Source organism: Equus quagga, chromosome 4 (genome assembly GCF_021613505.1).
Source record: "Equus quagga isolate Etosha38 chromosome 4, UCLA_HA_Equagga_1.0, whole genome shotgun sequence".
NCBI classification, from domain to species: domain Eukaryota; kingdom Metazoa; phylum Chordata; class Mammalia; order Perissodactyla; family Equidae; genus Equus; species Equus quagga.
In genome coordinates, this window is record NC_060270.1 from 105770741 (window position 1) to 105789105 (window position 18365).

Sequence of the window (18365 nt, forward strand, 5' to 3'; positions counted from 1 at the left end):
TTTGGGAGTGGGAGATGAGATTACCTCATAGACACCTACTGAATATAGAATATAGATCTTCATGCAAGCAAATGAATGCATGCATGAGAATCCCCCGGATGCCAAATACAGCTTCCTTAGTAAAATATTATAGATAGCTTGGTTTATATATTTTATCTCAATATCATGTAATTGCCACAGTCACTTTTTTGTCCTAATAGCCACTGCTTTTTTTCTCTCTCTCTGTCTCTTGTTTCCATAGCACTTTCTTATGCAAGGAGCTAAACAGTGATTAAAGGAGCAGGATGAAAAGATGGCACAGTCAGTGCTGGTACCGCCAGGACCTGACAGCTTCCGCTTCTTTACCAGGGAATCCCTTGCTGCTATTGAACAACGCATTGCAGAAGAGAAAGCTAAGAGACCCAAACAAGAGCGCAAGGATGAGGATGATGAAAATGGCCCAAAGCCAAATAGTGACTTGGAAGCAGGAAAATCCCTTCCGTTTATTTATGGAGACATTCCTCCAGAGATGGTGTCAGAGCCCCTGGAGGACCTGGACCCGTACTATATCAATAAAAAAGTGAGTTCTTAGTCAAGTTGCCTTTACTTCCTCTACTTACTAACTGGTTCTAGACTAGTCCCAGGGATGTCTGGTGAAGAAGATTGTGCCTCCTCTCCTCTGTCTAAAGTATCACCAGGATGCTTGGTGGGCCTAGTCACGTCTGGACCCATTACCCTAGAAGTCTTTTGGAAGCACCCATTTGAACCTACATTCCGGGACGGGCAGTGAACTGAAGAGGCATCCTGTGGTGGGGAAATGGAGGGAGGGCAAAAGTCTATTCACCTTGCAGTGTAGTGAAGCCAAAAGTGAAAACAAGGAGTATATAATTTATATATGTACATTTGTATATTATATTTCCAGAAGTAGTATCTAAATTCCCCTTTACAATCTTGAGCTCTGTATGAAGTACTTTGATCTTCAGCAGGTTTATGACTTCAGACCATAGACTCTGCCCTTCCCAGGGCCCTCTGCAGACGGAATACTAGCAGGGGACTTGTAAGTGCCCAGAAAATAGTCTGATCCCAAAACACACCTGGAAAACCCTGACGTTCTCATGAAAATAAATTTTATGTCACTGAAGAAGTAATCAAAGCCTCACTTTTGTGCTTTTCATGAATTATAAATACAGTTTAAAAATTATGATATCAAAACTCGATAGAGATGCTAAGAATTCCTATGGCAGTAACTACAAATTTCCTTTATTTTCTTCTTTAAATCCTCATGTCACTTACCAAATTTAGGAGAGTTTGTAGTGCTCAAAAGGCAAAGGCACCTATCACCATGTCATATGGTAGTAATTAGTACATTGCTATATTATTTTATAAAGCTATATCTCTAAATAATGGTCTCACCTTTCTCTTAAAATGTTCTTTATTCTAATACTAAGATTCTAAATTCTGTTCTCTGTGTTGTTTTCTTTTTCAGACGTTTATAGTATTGAATAAAGGGAAAGCAATCTCTCGATTCAGTGCCACCTCTGCCCTGTACATTTTAACTCCCTTCAACCCTATTCGAAAATTAGCTATTAAGATTTTGGTACATTCATATCCTTTTTTCAAATAGTCACTTGATATGATTTTGCTCTTTGACTGAATTATTGAGCCGGGAATTTTTCAAAAATATATGTGGTTGGCAATGTTATGTGCTCTTGTTTCTCTTTCCTCTTACTCGACAGATAGCATACTGCAAAATGGGATCATAAGTAAGTAAACCACTTTTCCCCATCTTCTAAGTATTTCTCCTCTCCCTGACTCACTGCTTCTGTCGTTCTTCTTTCCTCCGCTGCTCCCTTCTGAATTGCTTGCTGTATCCAAGACTTCTTCATTAACTTTGACTGTGTTACCAGCCTATCCTTTTATAAGTCTTCAAATTTTATGGTGTTATCTAAGGGTAAACTCCTTGAGCCAATTTTCTTTATTGCTTTTACATTTGGAAAATATACACATACTCTGAATTGCACAATTTTATGTACTTCGGTCTGAATTTTACTACTTTCTGCTTTTTGTTTCAGCATTTGAAAGCTTGGAGTTAGTCAATGTTTACAATTGTGACTGTTTAAAATTAGCCTTTCAAATATTTCTCTTCCCAACAGCATTCCCATTGATTTTCTATTGTCTTTTTCTTTCTCTTTCTTTCTTTCCTTCCACCCTTCCTTCCTTCCTTCCTTTTTTTGTTGCTTGTTAGTTTTTTTCAAGTCACAGGTCCTACCACATTTATCTCTCTTCAAAGGCTTACTGTCTGGCTACCCATATACACCCTCATTTTGTTTTTTATTCTCCTTACTGAAGTATCTACTTCCTAGAAATGAGATTGATGACACCTTGGTGGGAGATGGTCATTTAATTTACTCCTGGAAGTTAAATAGCATAGTTGTGAATGAGAGGTTTTATTCCAGGCCAGGGACAGTGGTCTGGTTGACAGCCAGCCCTGGAAAAAAATGAGGAAGCAAAGGTTAGGAAGACTCGGGCTGTGCCAGGCAGGGGCATTTACAGGAAGAACACTGAAGCCTTGGGATGAAGACTGATATGCAAAAAGGACAAGAGGTGAGGTTCCTGGAGGGAAAATTAAAATTTAAGCAAAGTCTCAGAACAACATTTAATGTTGTTTCTTAATTAGATTCTAAGACATGGTCAGCCCTGGCCCTGCCTTAAGGCTTCTAGTATAAAAGCTCACTGCACCTGGCAGGCCCAGAAAATATTTGAATTAGAGAAGATGTCTTTAGATTAGGTATTAGATGATTAGATTAAATTAGATTGGATTACTTTAGATGCCTTTAGAAACATAGCATTCTGGAATTCAGTGTCCTTTTAACCTAGTTCAATCTATGCCACCCCCTACCTCAAGTTTTGTATAGACATCAACATATATTAATTTTATATTTATGTTTTATGTTTTAAGATTTAATAATTTCTTGTGAATTAAACAATAATGTTTCCTTACTTTGTTTTTCAAATAAGGGAACTCAGTTGTACAAGGAGGAAATACGTCTTTGAGTTAACATTAGGAATGAATAATAGAGTTGAGATTTAGATTGGGGTCTCCTGAATCATAAATTTTGGTTTATTATTATGTTCTGAGTATTTATCATCTGTGCACTGAATAAATCTTACATAAATTATTTCTTTTATTTAAAAATAATTGTATATCACTTATATAAACATACTTTATGTATAAAATAATGTGGAAAATTTGGACATAATCCAATGCTGTGTTCATAGTGGACACTGGGAGGGGATGTGTTGAATAAATAAGTGACTAATGAATCAAAGTTTAGAGAATCAGATGCAAAACAAATGACAAAATGGAAGGTTTGAATAGGTCAGAAAAATCTCTTTTGTCCTGAATCTGAATGATGAGACGGAGTTAAGAAACCCCGTATAAAAGAGACAGTTTAGTGTGGTAAAACTTCTCTAGAGAGAGAGTGCATTTCTTTGACAATCTCATGAAGGCTATTGTCTCCACTCCAAGAAATCCTGAGAGGTTAGGGAACCTGTGAGTCCCGTTTGATGACCCTCTGTAAAAAGTGACTCCAAGTGGGAGAAGACAAGGGCAGTTTGAAAAGTTTTGATCAGAGAATCTTGGCATTTAGAATATAGTTTATGGTGGGTGCTCTCTAGGAACCAAAATACAACTTGAATTTGAAGGTTTGAACTTACTTCCCAGAAGAAAGAAAGAAAACCTCCAAGCGACAGAGTTCTTAGGAGGCCTGCCATGAGGCAAGTTGAAATGTGAAGGCAGCTGGGTAAATCCATTAAGATTTGGAAAAATAAACTCTTGACTTTCCTAGAAGCTCACAAATGGCTTATAGCCACAACTTTCTTCCAACATAAAAAAGTAGATTTTTAAAAATCTCTAATTGTTTGAATTAAAATATTATGTTTCAAATGTCTCACCTGGGAGTAGAGATATAAGGAAAGAAAGGCAGGTGAGCTAACAGTCTAAGATAAATTCAATTTTTTGGTGATAGTGGTGCACTTGATTTTGAGATTCTAGTATACTTTGATGTATATAATGCTATACAGTTTGCAACTGCTTTTTCCAAAGATTTTTGCCTTTGATTCATCACAACACAAACCTTAAGCTCAAATCCTGCTTTTCTGACTTCAAGCACCCTGCTTTTTGCTGTAAATTAAAAATGCTTGGAAGTAGTGACAGTGGATTTGGGTACAGTCAAGAGGTTATTGTGCATTTATTGTCATTAATTTATAAGCCAGAAAATGGCCATTCACAATAAGGAAATTTGTGTTTTAACACTAAACTGTTACCTCTATTTCCAATGGAAATTCTGACTTGTTTTGTAAAGAGCTGTCATCTTCATTAGGAGCTGTTGCGCATCCAATTAGCTTTGTGTCTTGATTTTGGCAGAATAAGGTATACTTATGCTTACTGTGTTTCTGCCAGAATATATTTTGAAAACTGAAAATGCTTTTGATATGCCTAGTATCTTGTTTTGATAGTTAAATAAAATATGGTTCTATTTTCCAGATAGTAAACAAGTTAAAAGTAATGCATATTCCTAAGATTCTCTCTCAGAGTTTTAATTATGTTTCATGTCAGTTTTTATTGTTTTAATTTAATAGGAACACTCTCTTTTATTTTGCATTCATTACTCATTCATTTGTTCATTTGCAAATATTTATTGAGTACCTACTATGTGGAGATATTCTTTTAGGCATTGGGATGCAACATTGAACAAAACAAAGTTCCTGCTCTCTTATGGTTACATTCATGTGTGTGTATGTGTGTTTGGGAGGAGAAAGATAATAAAAATAAATCATGTGTCAGCTAGTACTAAGTGCTATTAAGAAAAATAAAGCAGTGTAAAAAGAGAAGAGTCACAAGGAACTGTTTTGGATGGTATGGTCAGGGAAGTCCTCTCTGAAAAGTTACCATTTGAGCAGAGATCCAAAGGAAGTGAGGGAGTGAGACATGAAAACCTAGGGGAAAAGTAAGTGTAAGGGGAATAGCAAATATGAAGGCAAAGAATGAAGGTAGAATTGCAAGGATCAGCAAGGAGACCAGAGTGATTGGAGCAGAGTGGGAGAGGCAGAGAGTGGTAGTCAGTGAGAGTGGAGGTGAGGGGCTGAGGTGGTAGGCCATGGTGAGGACACCAGATTTACTCTGAATGAGATGGGGAGAAATGACTGAAAGGTTTTCATCAGAAGAATGTCATGACCTGACTCACATTTTTAAAAGGTCACTCTGGCTGCTATGTGGGGAATAGACTGCACGGGGGAGAAGGGTGGAAACAAGAAGGTAGATTTGGAGCCTACTGCCATTATGAAGGCAAGGGATGATGGTGGCTTGGACTGCGGTGGAAGAAATGAGGGTGGCAAAATGTCACCAAACTTAGATGTGTTTTGCAGAAGATCTGACAGGATTTGCTAAGCAATTGGATGTGGAGTATGAGAGAATCAGTAGACCTAAGGATGACTTCAAGTGTTTAGTTTGGCCAAGAAAGAAAAATGTGCTTGCTGTTGACCGAGCTTGGGATGACTTCAGGTGGAGCAGTATGGTGGGTAAACTCGAGCTTGGGTTTAAACATGTTATTTTTGAGATGCCTGTTAGACAATATCAATCAAAAGGTTAGCACAGTTTTATTAATACCTGGAATAAAAAATTTAAAAGATTAAAAAGATCTTTTTTTCCTGATATTATATAAGGTTAGTCTGCCTCTTTTATTTTATTTATTATACTAAAGCTCTTAAAGAGATATTGTTCTGGGATATATCCTTCCTTTGAAAAATGTACTCTAGTTGGTGTCTTGGCCTATATATTTAGAAAATAATACAGGATGTAACCATTTTGTTCCCAGTTCTAACCCTTGAAATCTGCCTAGATGTGGAGTTTCTATCCTTTTCAGTGCATGATGTCACCAATACAAGATCAATACCTACATTGGTTTTTTTAGTATTTGGATATTTGTTATAATTATCTGAAATCATACTATTTTAGTCACTCACCAAACTCTAGGAATTTTTAAAGTATGTAATTGATAAACTAAATCCACAGTGATTTTTAAAAGTTAACAGATTTTGAAACTCTCTATTTAGAGGCACCTGTTAAACCACAAGCATAAAAACCTGACTCTAGTTATGTTTTATTTTGTTTTAAAAGCAAAATAGTTTTATTTGCTTTCCTTTTTTGAGTGTCTGTCAGGATCTTTAACTTAAGAGTATTTTTTATTATTAAAATGATAGTGGTGCAATGTGGAAAACACCTATTTGAGCATAATGCTTTATCAATTATGACTTACTGGACAATAATCATTCTTTCCAGTGTTTATTAATATTGAAATATATATTTTACTTCATTATATATAATTAAATTCTACCACTATAAAGAGTAAATATTTTTTAAGGGTCATAAAACCATGGCTCAGTCCATTATGTAAAGTAAATCTCTTGAGGCTATTAATTTTCATCTTATATTTATCCTCTATCCTCCCTGTAAAAAAAAAAAAAAAAACTGTAGAAACTTGTGTACTCTATATATGTGAAGGTAAATTCCATGCTGTATTTTTGTTTCATATTAATAAATACATAATCAAAAATCACTAAAAAGAAATATTCTATTTAGGAATAAATGAATTGCAAAATTGATTTCATTCAGTAGTCAACAGACACTGTGAAATGGGAAGGGTATAGTGGTTATCAGTACAGACATGGTCCCTGCCCTCGTGAAGCTGACAGTCTAGCAGAAAAGATCAACATTAAATTTAGTCATTGGAGGAATGGTATAAAGTGCTACAGGGAAATATAACTGGCAGATCGAAACAGGTAAGATGCTACTGCGAACAGCTTTCTACTAGAAATAACTTTTAATCTGAGTACTGAAGAAAAAGTATGTGTTACCTATGGTGAAGTAGAGAGCATTTCTAGGGAAAAGAGGCAGCATTTGCAAAGACATTGATTTGAAAAAAAACATTTCATTTGATGATATAAAACAATTGCAGTGATATTGGACTGGGGAGAGCACAATGTAGAGTAAAGAATATGAAACTAGTCAAGTAGACAAGGGTTGGACTCCCTAGAATCTTGACCATGTTAAGACATTTGATCATCCTCCTAAGAGTAGTGGAAAGCTATTGAAATGATCTGAATTACATTTACAAAGGTCATTTTGGCACAGTGTGCAGAATTGATTGAAAGGAAGCAAACATGGATTCAGAAATCTGCAATAATCTAGGTTAGACTTAATGGACACTTGAACCACGTAGTGATGTGGGCATGGAAAAAAGTACACTGAGTCGAGAGATAGGAGGTAGAATTGACAAAATTTGGTGCTAAGTAGAATGTGGAGGTTTAGGGAGAGAGAGAAATCCAAGTTTGCCCCTAGGTTCCTGGCTATATCATGGGGTATCTTCTAAAATACAGAGATGTCAAAGGAGCAGTATTTGGGGGGAGGGGAGTAGAGAGGTGGGATAAAAAGATTTTTAGTTCAGTCTTAGGACCCAAAATCTTTTAAATGATTTTGAAGTGTCAATGAGATATGTAAGTTTAGATGTCATATGGACAATGGGTGTGTGGAGTTCAGAAGAGAGGTTTAGCTTCTAGAGAGAAATATTTGAGATTCATGGGTACATAAATGGTACTTGAAGCCATGTTTGTTGATGAGCTCTACTAGGATGAGTACAGATGGAGAAGGTTGTGGCTTAGATATCCTATGTCCTTTTCATACAAGGAATTACAGCATTTCAAAGCATGCAAAGAGATTGTTGCCCATGAGGAATGAAGAAAGCAGGGAATTAAGAATTCATAAAAGCAAAGGGAAGAGAATATAATGAAACAGGGAAGAACCATCCTTGTGGAATGCTGTCAAGAGAGCAAGTCAGATAAGAACTCAACGTTATACTTTTGTTTTCAGTGACAAAATATGGAGAGTTTGTCATTTTTAGAAAGAAAAGCTAGTAGGCTGAGGATGTGATAGATACATGAGCAAAAGAAAGGATAAACAGCTCTTTGAAGAAATTGCCTGTGAAATAGAGCAAAGAGTTAGGGTGGTAAGTAGTTAAAGGGGATAGTGGGTTACAGGAAGGTATTATTTTTTCCCCCTGAGATAGGAGAGACTTAAGCAAGTTTATGTTGATAGGAAGAGGCCAATAGAGTAGGAGATAATAAAGATAAGAGAAAAGAGAGGTAAGAGATTTCTGAAGTATTCTAGAAGCGTAGAAGGTGTCCAGAGTATGAGTGGAGGGATTGAAAATTTCCCCCACTGAAAATGGAAGGGGGAAAAATAGGTCTCAATACAGAGATGTTTGTCAGTTTAAGGGTGAGAAGTAGAGATATGGCAGGTCTGATGCTATCTCTTCTCTCAGTGAAGTAAGGAATAAGGTCATCACCTTGAGGTGGGGAAGGAAGGAAGAAGGTTGGAGGGCGAAGGAGAGTGGAGAATATTTGAAATTGTCTTTTCAGAAAGTAGGAGATGGAGCAAAGTGGAGATATACAGACCTGTCTTAAGGACCATTGAGGTGGGGAACCATGCATTTAGAATGGTGCCAATCTGCTAGGAGGAGTTATTTTCTCCAGGAGGGCCTAGCAGGCTAGCAGACACAGAGGATCCTCTAGTTTTATATACTAATAGCAAATCACCTTTAATTTTATCTTATTTTTTGTTCATTTTTAGCAATAAAGGAAAAACACATTTCATCTTTGAAATGATATTTTTCTGTGTTCTCTAGGTTGTAGTGCCCTCACGTGGCTGATCCACATCATTCACTTATGACTGTTTTCATGTCCATGCCTTTGAACAAGCTAAGAATTGAGCATGCCCCCTATATCGCTGCTAGTAAAAACAAAAAGTCAATGTTGCTTTGAGAAAACCAGTTGTAGGTGAAAAGGAACTTCCTTTATAGATTAACACAACATTGGCTACTCACTGTCCTCTTTTACTGAACTTAAAATTATGTTGATGTTTCGTTATGTGGAAGTAATGTGAAGATTTATAATAAAAATAAAGAGTGAGAAGGGTTATGAATAACACATATTCACTCTCTGGGATTTTTATAATTGTGTCTAAACTTACATTGATAAAGGCTGTTGTTTTGCATAATTGAATCCTTCTTGTGCTTTTTATTAAATATGAAAGTCATTTCAATTATCTGACTAATGAACATTTCTTAAAGAGCTTTTGTTGTTGTTTTTCAATAGAAAGGAAAGTGAAGGGCATTGGCTCTGTCTACAAAGGCAAGGTGGGGTAGAGTGAAACAAACCAGATGTTCGTTATAAGTGTTCTCTGTGATTCGGGAAATTAGGAAAGCCATTTGTTGAGCATCTGCTATGGACCAGGCACTTTAAGTTGTAACAGGCTTAACATATTTTAACTAGTTTGATCCTCACAGCAATCCTGTGAAATGGTTATTTTTTCTCGCTTTTATAGTGAAATGAACCACGGCTCAGGGAAATTAAGAAGTAATATAGCCACAGTTACAAACCCAAGAAATGCCAGCACTAACACAAGCCATCTTCTCTTACTATTCAAAATTTTATGAGCAATTACAGTATATTATACACTCCACTTAGAATGGATGTTAGAAACATTCCACCAGGGTGACCCTTAGCATGGAGTTATAATGCATTTAATTAATTACTTGAATTCTCTTGCTGAATTTTTGTCAGAGTTTACATACATGCTAAGCTTGCAGTTCAGTTGTTGTCTGTCATTAAAAAACTTAAATTGGCAAATTATTTACCTATGAACTAATTTCTTTGCATTTAATCTTTTTAATTACTAAAAGCTCCTAACTAGCCTCAAAATAGTTGATGGCTTGGCCTGACATGGCCCAGATATGGGGTTGTTAAAGTTACAGAAATGTAGGGGCCAGCCTGGTGGCATAGTGTTTAAATTCGTGGGTTCCACTTCGGCACCCTGGAGTTTGCAGGTTTGGATCCCAGGCTCTGACCTGCACACGGCTCATCAAGGCATGTTATGGCAGCATCCCACATATGAAATAGAGGAAGACTGGCACAGATGTTAGCTCAGTGACAATCTTCCTAAAGTAGAAGGAGAGGATTGACAATGAATGTTAACTCAAGGCCAATCTTCCTCACCAAAAAAAATTTGCAGAAATGGAAAATACAAGCAAGAATAAATTAATAAGGGCATAAAAGTCCTAAATTTCATGATGGTGAAAGGGATGGTGGTATATGAAAGTGAGATTTTCTGTTGAACTTTGTCTTCCTTGACAGTATTCTACGTTATTCAATGTGCTCATTATGTGCACTATCCTTACCAACTGTGTATTTATGACCATGAGTAACCCTCCAGACTGGACAAAGAATGTGGAGTAAGTAGAAAATAAAGGGTATCTTTCAATATTGTCGGTCCTTTAGATTTCAAATTGTGCATTTAACATCTTGAGGTCTCACCAGTTTCTTGGCAAATCATACTAGCTACTCCAAACCAGACAAGTTAGACAATCTTTCAAGTTCATTTCAATCAGGAATTTCCTTTAGGACAAAGCTTGCATGGCTCATTCAGTTGCTCAAATTACTGCACTGGTTTGACTGCTAATATTTGTAGCTGTCTACCTTCCTTGTGAGTCTCACAATCTTTCGGAGACCACCAGTGATTACTAATATTCAATGATAAAAATTATACCTAGTTTGTTTGTTCTTTTTCTCATGCCTATCACCTTGCTATGTTTTTTTAGTATCTATTTCATGACTCTTAATGTTGCATATTTTATTAAACACAAATGCTTCATTCATTTTTGGATTAATACCTGTTTGCTTAAATCAGACCAAAAGCTGGTGTATTTTAGACAATATCTTCATATAGAACTATCTTATCCGAGTCTTCAAATTAATTAATGTAGCAAGTACATACTCATTTGGTTAGTCAATGAGAATGTCTTTCAGAATATAACATTTCTTTTTGCCTTAAGCCCTTCCTAAGCTCTGCAGCCTGGGGAGACCCATATAGATCGAAGCCTCTAATTTTTCTTTGTTAAGTCTCCTTTAAGATATGTACATGTAAGTTACCTACCAGATCTTTAATGTGGGCTTGGCTATTTTCTCTCAGGTACACCTTTACAGGAATTTATACTTTTGAATCACTTATAAAAATACTTGCAAGGGGCTTTTGTTTAGAAGATTTCACGTTTCTACGGGATCCATGGAATTGGTTGGATTTCACAGTTATTACTTTTGCGTAAGTATCTTAATATATTTTCCATCCTGGAAGAGTAAATCCTTGGTGGGAACCTACGCGATATTTCTCCTTGGTGGCTTCCCTTCACAGATCAAGCACTTTTCTTAGTTATGTGAATTTAGAATATTTTTCTTTCAATCAGATTATGAACTTTGGAGACATTAGGAACTCTCATAATAAATTCTTTGACTTTGGTTTCAATTCGCGCTGTAAAGTAATAAACTTTCCTAAGTAAAAGAAATTATGATTGATCACAATGCCATTTTTCTCTTAACTGGGAAATCTGGTGGCAGCACTCATTGAAGTTGAAAAGGTCTTGATGAAAGACCAACTTAGACTTAGATTTCCCTAAATTCTGAATAACTCTGATTTAATTCTACAGGTATGTAACAGAATTTGTAAACCTAGGCAATGTTTCAGCTCTTCGAACTTTCAGAGTATTGAGAGCTTTGAAAACTATTTCTGTAATTCCAGGTAAGAAGAAACTGGTATAAGGTGGTAGGCCCCTTATATCTCCAACTGTTTCTTGTGTGTTATTGTGTTTGTGTGTGAACTCCCTATTACAGATATGTGACAGAGTTTGTGGACCTGGGCAATGTCTCAGCATTGAGAACATTCAGAGTTCTCCGAGCATTGAAAACAATCTCAGTCATTCCAGGTGAGAGCGAGGTTAAACACCGAGGCTGACTTTAGCTCCGTTGGTGCTACAATCACAGCTTTTGTGCCTAAGCCTTGTTGCTTGTCACCTGTTGCAAATAAATATGTAAAAAAGCAAGAATCAGTACGTCATATTTTGGATGGATTTGATTCTTGGCTTTTACTAATTGCTTTCTTTAAAACTGTTCTAAATCAGCCTTTGAGTTTAACAAGTTTTTGCATGAGGCATTTGCAGTAACAGGCTACATGGTTTGCATCCTATAACATCAAGCTTTTTGCATAGAAGCTAAACTATGAGACATTCAAACTGATGCAAATTTGACCATTAGGTCAAAAACTGGTAATTTTCTTAATGCAGATAAATGAAAGAGCAAGGGATAGCATGAGGGCTGCATGGGGCTCAGTTTTCAGATGTCTTCCTTTTTTAACCCACACTCAAGCTTGCAGAATTCACAAATATATAACTTCATAATTCAATGACTTCAAGATTTCTTACTACTCTATTCATATAGATTTTTCTAAAATCAATAAGAGGTTAGGGAGTAAGACATCTGCAAATAAAAGCAAAATATTTACACGAGGTTGATGTTTAAGCATGAGTAACAAAATCATTTCTTTTGCTACAAGGAGTGTTTGGAAATACAATTTTGGTTCATTTCCATTCACGGTTTTCTAATGAACATACAAGTTCTGCTTTCATTCATTTTCACCAGCTAGCAGGCTTCTCATAAAAATGTTATACAATCACAAACATTAAACTAATAGTGTTGGCATTCTGCATGACATCTTTATTTTCCAGGACAAGCTCATGATGTTTTTGTCGGTAAAGTGGCTGTTGAATAGTATATTTAAATTCCTCCCTCTGATTTTGTTTGTAGGCTTGAAGACCATCGTGGGGGCCCTGATCCAGTCGGTGAAGAAGCTTTCAGATGTAATGATCCTGACTGTGTTCTGTCTGAGCGTGTTTGCACTAATAGGACTACAGCTGTTTATGGGCAACCTGCGGAATAAATGTTTGCAATGGCCCCCAGATAATTCTTCCTTTGAAATCAACATCACTTCCTTCTTTAATAACTCACTGGATGGGAACGGTACCATTTTCAATAGGACAGTGAGCATGTTTAACTGGGATGACTATATTGAAGATAAAAGTAAGATATACTTTTTTAGCCATTAAGTTTAGTTCTTTAAATATTAAAATATATACATATATATAAGTGGAAATTGTCTCTATTTTCATATGAACCAAATGACTTAGACCAATTTAAGATTACTTAATACGTGATACAGAAATCAAATATCTTACTTCTTTTTCCTTATCATCAATCAACATGATAAAAGTTACCGTTTGAAAATGTATCTTTTCCTAAGCCGGTGTTGAAAGCAATACCATTTCATATTATCTAAACAAAAATATTTGTTTAGTAGACATTAATCAGGAGTTTTCACTTCATCTAAAGGAGTCATCTTAATAAATAAGTCAGTAGTTTGAACTATTCAGTGTATTATACTGAAATGTTTGTTAAGAAGACTGGGGAAAAATAATTTAGTCCTATTTGTTTGGCTCAGTGTATGTGTTGAGTGCATATGATATATCTGGAAATAGAGAATCCATTCACCAAGATGAAATCTGAATTTCTGTACTCATCAGAAAGTTGAACAACCTCAATCCAGCCATTCACTTATTGATGATGGAAGATAAATCCAAAACCTACCTTTATGATATTCTTATTTCAATTCATCCCTTTGGTGTCAGTCATTGTATTAGAGTTATTCATTCATATACAGTCATGAAGGGCTTAATGATGGGGGTGCATTCTGAGAAATGCATTGTTAGGCAATTTTCTTGTTGTCCAAATATCATAGAGTACTTACACAAACCTAGATGGTATAGCCTACTACACACCTAAGCTGTATGGTACTAATCTTATGGGGCCACCATTGTATATGTGGTCCGTCATTGACCAAAATGTCGTTATGTGACACATAACTAGTTTGATTTTATTTTAGAGATGGACACTTATGATGCCATATGCTTCAGTATAATTTGTTATCATTGAAGCCAACACCTCTGTCATTTGGATTTCCAAGTCCACCCCTGTCTAAGTACAATTAGCTAGCCAACTTCTATTGACCTCTTGATTATCAGTACTACACTGGGACACTTACTCTGAGGTTAGAAACTTCATGGTTTTTAGAACCATATGAAATTTTATCATTTTTCACATTATATTACTGTTTTAAGACTTAGCATTCTCATGAAGACTTATACTGAGGAAAGTAAGATGCATTGGATAAATGAATAAAGAAAACAAATTATCCCATTATTTATGGGGTTTCTCATTTATTAAAATTATAATAGCAGCACAGTGACAATCTTTGCACATAAATCTTTTCTCTATTTCTGATTGTTTCCTTCAGCTGGACTTATATTAATGGAATTTGTTTGGGTTGATGGGTATGACCAGATTAAGGCTATAGAGATATAGTGTCAGATTGCTCTACAGAGAGATCGTACCAATATATACCCCCTACAGTAGTGGTCATCTTACTGAAGTCTTGCTAATATTGGCTATTTCCATATTTTAAAATCTTTTGGTAGAAGAAAACGTGTATCCTCTTGTTCCTTAATTATTAATGCAGTAGAATTTTTAAAATATGTTCATTAGTATTATTAACAGGCTATATATTTCATATAATGTGAATTATCTGTTGATATTTTTACCTGATATTCTACCAGGTGATGTTATATTTTGGAGGATCCATATGAACATTTTAATTTACCAAGTATATTAACATTTGTGTTTTTTGTCAAATATATTCTCCAGCTAATTTTTTACCTTATTGCTTATATTTGATGCCTAGTGATGTTGACTTTTAGGCAATCAAATCATCAGATTTGTTTTCATTTTTTCTATATTTAAGTTTAGAAAATGCTTCTTGATTCAGGAATAATAAAAATATTCACTTAGCTATTCTACATGTAAAGCAACCACCTATATATACTATACATATATTTTTAAAACCCTGTGAATTCTTTGTGACATATAAATGGACTTGTCTTTAAATCTTTAACCTTTAAAAATCTGGAATTATTTTTTGATATATGTTGTGAGGTAAGGATCTAAAACTTCTCAGAAAAATATGACCCAGATATATATTAAGGTATTCCTTAAGTTTAGGCTTTAAGTATTCCTAAAAGCAATTATAATAACTTTTTTGTGAGGGATATGTGTGTGTATGTCTTTGTATATAAATTTGTAAATACGTGTTTATCTATGTGTATGTTTCCTGAGATTATCTTTGCACTTATTAAAGTCATATATAAGGTATTCCTTAAGAATAGAAACTAGATATATTTAGAAAATATATATCTCCAAAGAAACAAGTTTATCTTGTTCATTTGAAAGAAAACAATCAAGGCAGAACCCAAAACAACACTTACTTGCAGCACCATAGAAAGAACAAACACCATGCCCACTTTTCACAGGAAATTAAGGTAAAATTGGCAGGAAAAAATATCTTAATCTATTTTGAATTCAGGCAAAAAGTATTTGTAAGACAAAGTTTTATTTGTGTGGAAGTATTTAGAAGCAGCAAGGTTTCCCTTTCTCTTACTTTTTGTGCCAAGCAAACAGCCTTAATTTGGTGGCTCTTTCTTGAAGTATCCCAAGCAATTTAAGTTTATATTTTCAATAAATGCTGATATGAAAATGCTAAAATAGTTATTCCTTTAGAAAAAATTTCTTTTTAAAACAGATTTTCTAAACATTTGTTCAATCGGAAATGTTGTTAGTATTTAATTATTATTAAAATATTTTCATTTAGCCATATACATATTTATTATTTGTCTAGTTCACTATGGTTGGAAAAATCTCTAAGCTTTATTATCCAGACACAATGGCTGAAGTATTTTGAGGGCTTTTTAAATGGTTCTTTTTATTCCTTGTTCTTTAAATAGGTCACTTTTACTTTTTGGAAGGGCAAAATGATGCACTGCTTTGTGGCAACAGCTCAGATGCAGGGTAAGTGATGTTTCGTATTGATTTTCAGTCCACACCACTTCACCAGCCTCAATAACCCGCCACCTCCCACCCACCTGGCCTCCGCCCACTCCCCATTCAAAGCCCTCCATAAATTCTACTTCACGCTGACTCTCAAAATAGCTGGGATAAGTGTGGATTCTCACCTCCTTCACGCACTCATATGCAGCAATTATTTTTCCATACTAGGTCACAGCTAATCTTCCAAATTAGTTCAATGGAAAATAGAGAGAAAAGCAGTGCACATACATAAGAAGCTTAAGTTAACAGAATTCATAAGCATGTACTTTTATAAGTGTGATATTTTATATATGCTGATGTGCTCTCCATGGCTGAAAATGTAAGATCTCTGAAGATAATGTCTATATCTGAGGCATGGTGCGTGTATGTCTAGTATATTTTAGCTAAGTAGTTAAAAGCACAGACTGGAGAGTTTCCATGGGTTCAAACTCTGACTCCACCATATAATGTCACCTCCTTTTGTCTTAGTTTTCTCATGTGGTAAATGGGTATAGTAATCGGGTTGCTGTAAGAATTACATTGTTTAATGAATATATAGCTATTACAGCACTCAATAAATGCTTTTAATTATTATGAGTGACATCACATGAATGCTTGTAATTAAGAAATATTGTACCTGGAGCTAAAGCCTAGGAAATTCAGAGAAATAGTTACCTTTATCTTATTTGGCAAGATTTTAGAATCATAGGCAGAAGCTAATGTTCTTTCTATGGAAGATGATATTGTAGACATTAGTAACCAATCCCTGTAGCAAAATTCCCAATGGTAACATGCTTTGCATTTGGCTCGTATGATAAAGACTATGCTGCCTTTATCTCCAGACCCCAGTGATAAGTAAAACAGAATGATTTTAATTCCTTGTCTATACTGCACTAAATGCTTTACATACAATATCTTATTCAACGCTTGCACATTTGCGAGGCAGGTTCTGTTATTAGCTCTTTCTTATACATGGGGGCCCAAAGATTAGCAAGGTTAGGAAACTTGCCCAGGATCAAGCAGCCCTGAAGTGTGAGGCACAATATTTAGGCCAGGGCAGCCTGATCTTGAAGGTCGCACTATGAAATCCTCACTGTGCAGAGTCATTCCCTCCTCTCCATTCACCCTTTTTTCACCCCTCTTCCCTACTGCCACACACACACACTGCTGCGTCTTCAGTTTTTCTCTGTAGACTTATTTTTCTGTTCATGTCCATAAGTCCCAGAAGATAGTAGTCATGATATGACTGCTTTTATATAGAGATATGGTCAATATAATAACGACCCTTGTGAATCATAGAGGAATCCACAAATAGACTTAGTAGATTCTGTTATGCTGTAAACCAGTCCACATGGATCTGGGTCAAGCACTGGGTGAGGTGAGAGAAATCTGCCTTCCCTTGTCTCCCTTGTGTCCTATAAAACAGACATTGGCATCTATACAAACAGGTAAACCAGCCAACACTTACAGTTACTGACTCCTTTTTTTTTTTTTAACCTGATTACAGCCAGTGTCCAGAAGGATACATCTGTGTGAAGGCTGGTAGAAATCCCAACTATGGCTACACGAGCTTTGACACGTTTAGTTGGGCCTTCTTGTCCTTGTTTCGTCTCATGACTCAAGACTTCTGGGAAAACCTTTATCAACTGGTGAGAACAGATAAAAGGAGTTTTCTGGGAAGCAGGAAATACTGCGATCAAGAGAATTGCTGTAAAATACTTTATTACTTGGCGTGTGAGTTGGTAACATCCTATATAAAATTTAATAAAATCTCTCTTCCATTTTTGCAGACACTACGTGCTGCTGGGAAAACATACATGATATTTTTTGTGCTGGTCATTTTCTTGGGCTCATTCTACCTTATCAATTTAATCCTGGCTGTGGTGGCCATGGCCTACGAGGAACAGAATCAGGCAACACTTGAAGAGGCTGAACAGAAAGAAGCTGAATTCCAGCAGATGCTTGAACAGTTAAAAAAACAACAGGAAGAAGCTCAGGTATAGTCAACAAGCATAGAGCTCTTTTGTGTTTGTTTATCTCAATTCTCCGACCACACTGGTGGGGTCAGTGGCGTTTAGCATGCAAAATCGGCAGTGGTAACTGACATTCAAAACATGGCAGATATGTTTGGTAAGTGTTAGGAGCCTGTTTGGTTATTAGGAGATTATTATTTTATTTTAATGATTACTGTCAAAAGTAATGGCTTCAAAACATGGAGAATTATAACTGCTTTATTGACATTTTTTCTCCCTTGTGACCCCTCATTTACTCAGGCCCACAAAGTGGTAAGACTTCATGCCCTCAAAGTATTTTCTTAATCTTCTGGGGAAAAGGAATTCAGTTATAGTTGCTTCTTCATTAGTGTCATTAGAGGTGGGAAAGCTCAGAAAACCAGAGTCAAACTGAGAAGATTATTCATATAATCTGGAAATACAAAGACCTATTTAATGTTTATTTTCTATTTGAAGAGTGTT

General features: G+C 35.7%; 1 protein-coding gene across 1 annotated transcript in view; it reads left to right on the forward strand.

Moving 5' to 3' along the window:
- The first annotated feature begins 292 nt into the window (after positions 1 to 292).
- The window catches only part of LOC124238240 (sodium channel protein type 2 subunit alpha), an 82241-nt gene continuing 64168 nt past the window's right edge, over positions 293 to 18365 (forward strand). The window contains exons 1-9 of the mRNA XM_046658946.1: positions 293 to 559; positions 1466 to 1584; positions 10236 to 10325; positions 11063 to 11191; positions 11574 to 11665; positions 12727 to 12999; positions 15810 to 15873; positions 17399 to 17540; positions 17682 to 17888. Of these exons, the coding sequence (XP_046514902.1) occupies positions 293 to 559; positions 1466 to 1584; positions 10236 to 10325; positions 11063 to 11191; positions 11574 to 11665; positions 12727 to 12999; positions 15810 to 15873; positions 17399 to 17540; positions 17682 to 17888 (1383 nt within the window). The remainder of the gene's footprint in view (positions 560 to 1465; positions 1585 to 10235; positions 10326 to 11062; positions 11192 to 11573; positions 11666 to 12726; positions 13000 to 15809; positions 15874 to 17398; positions 17541 to 17681; positions 17889 to 18365) is intronic.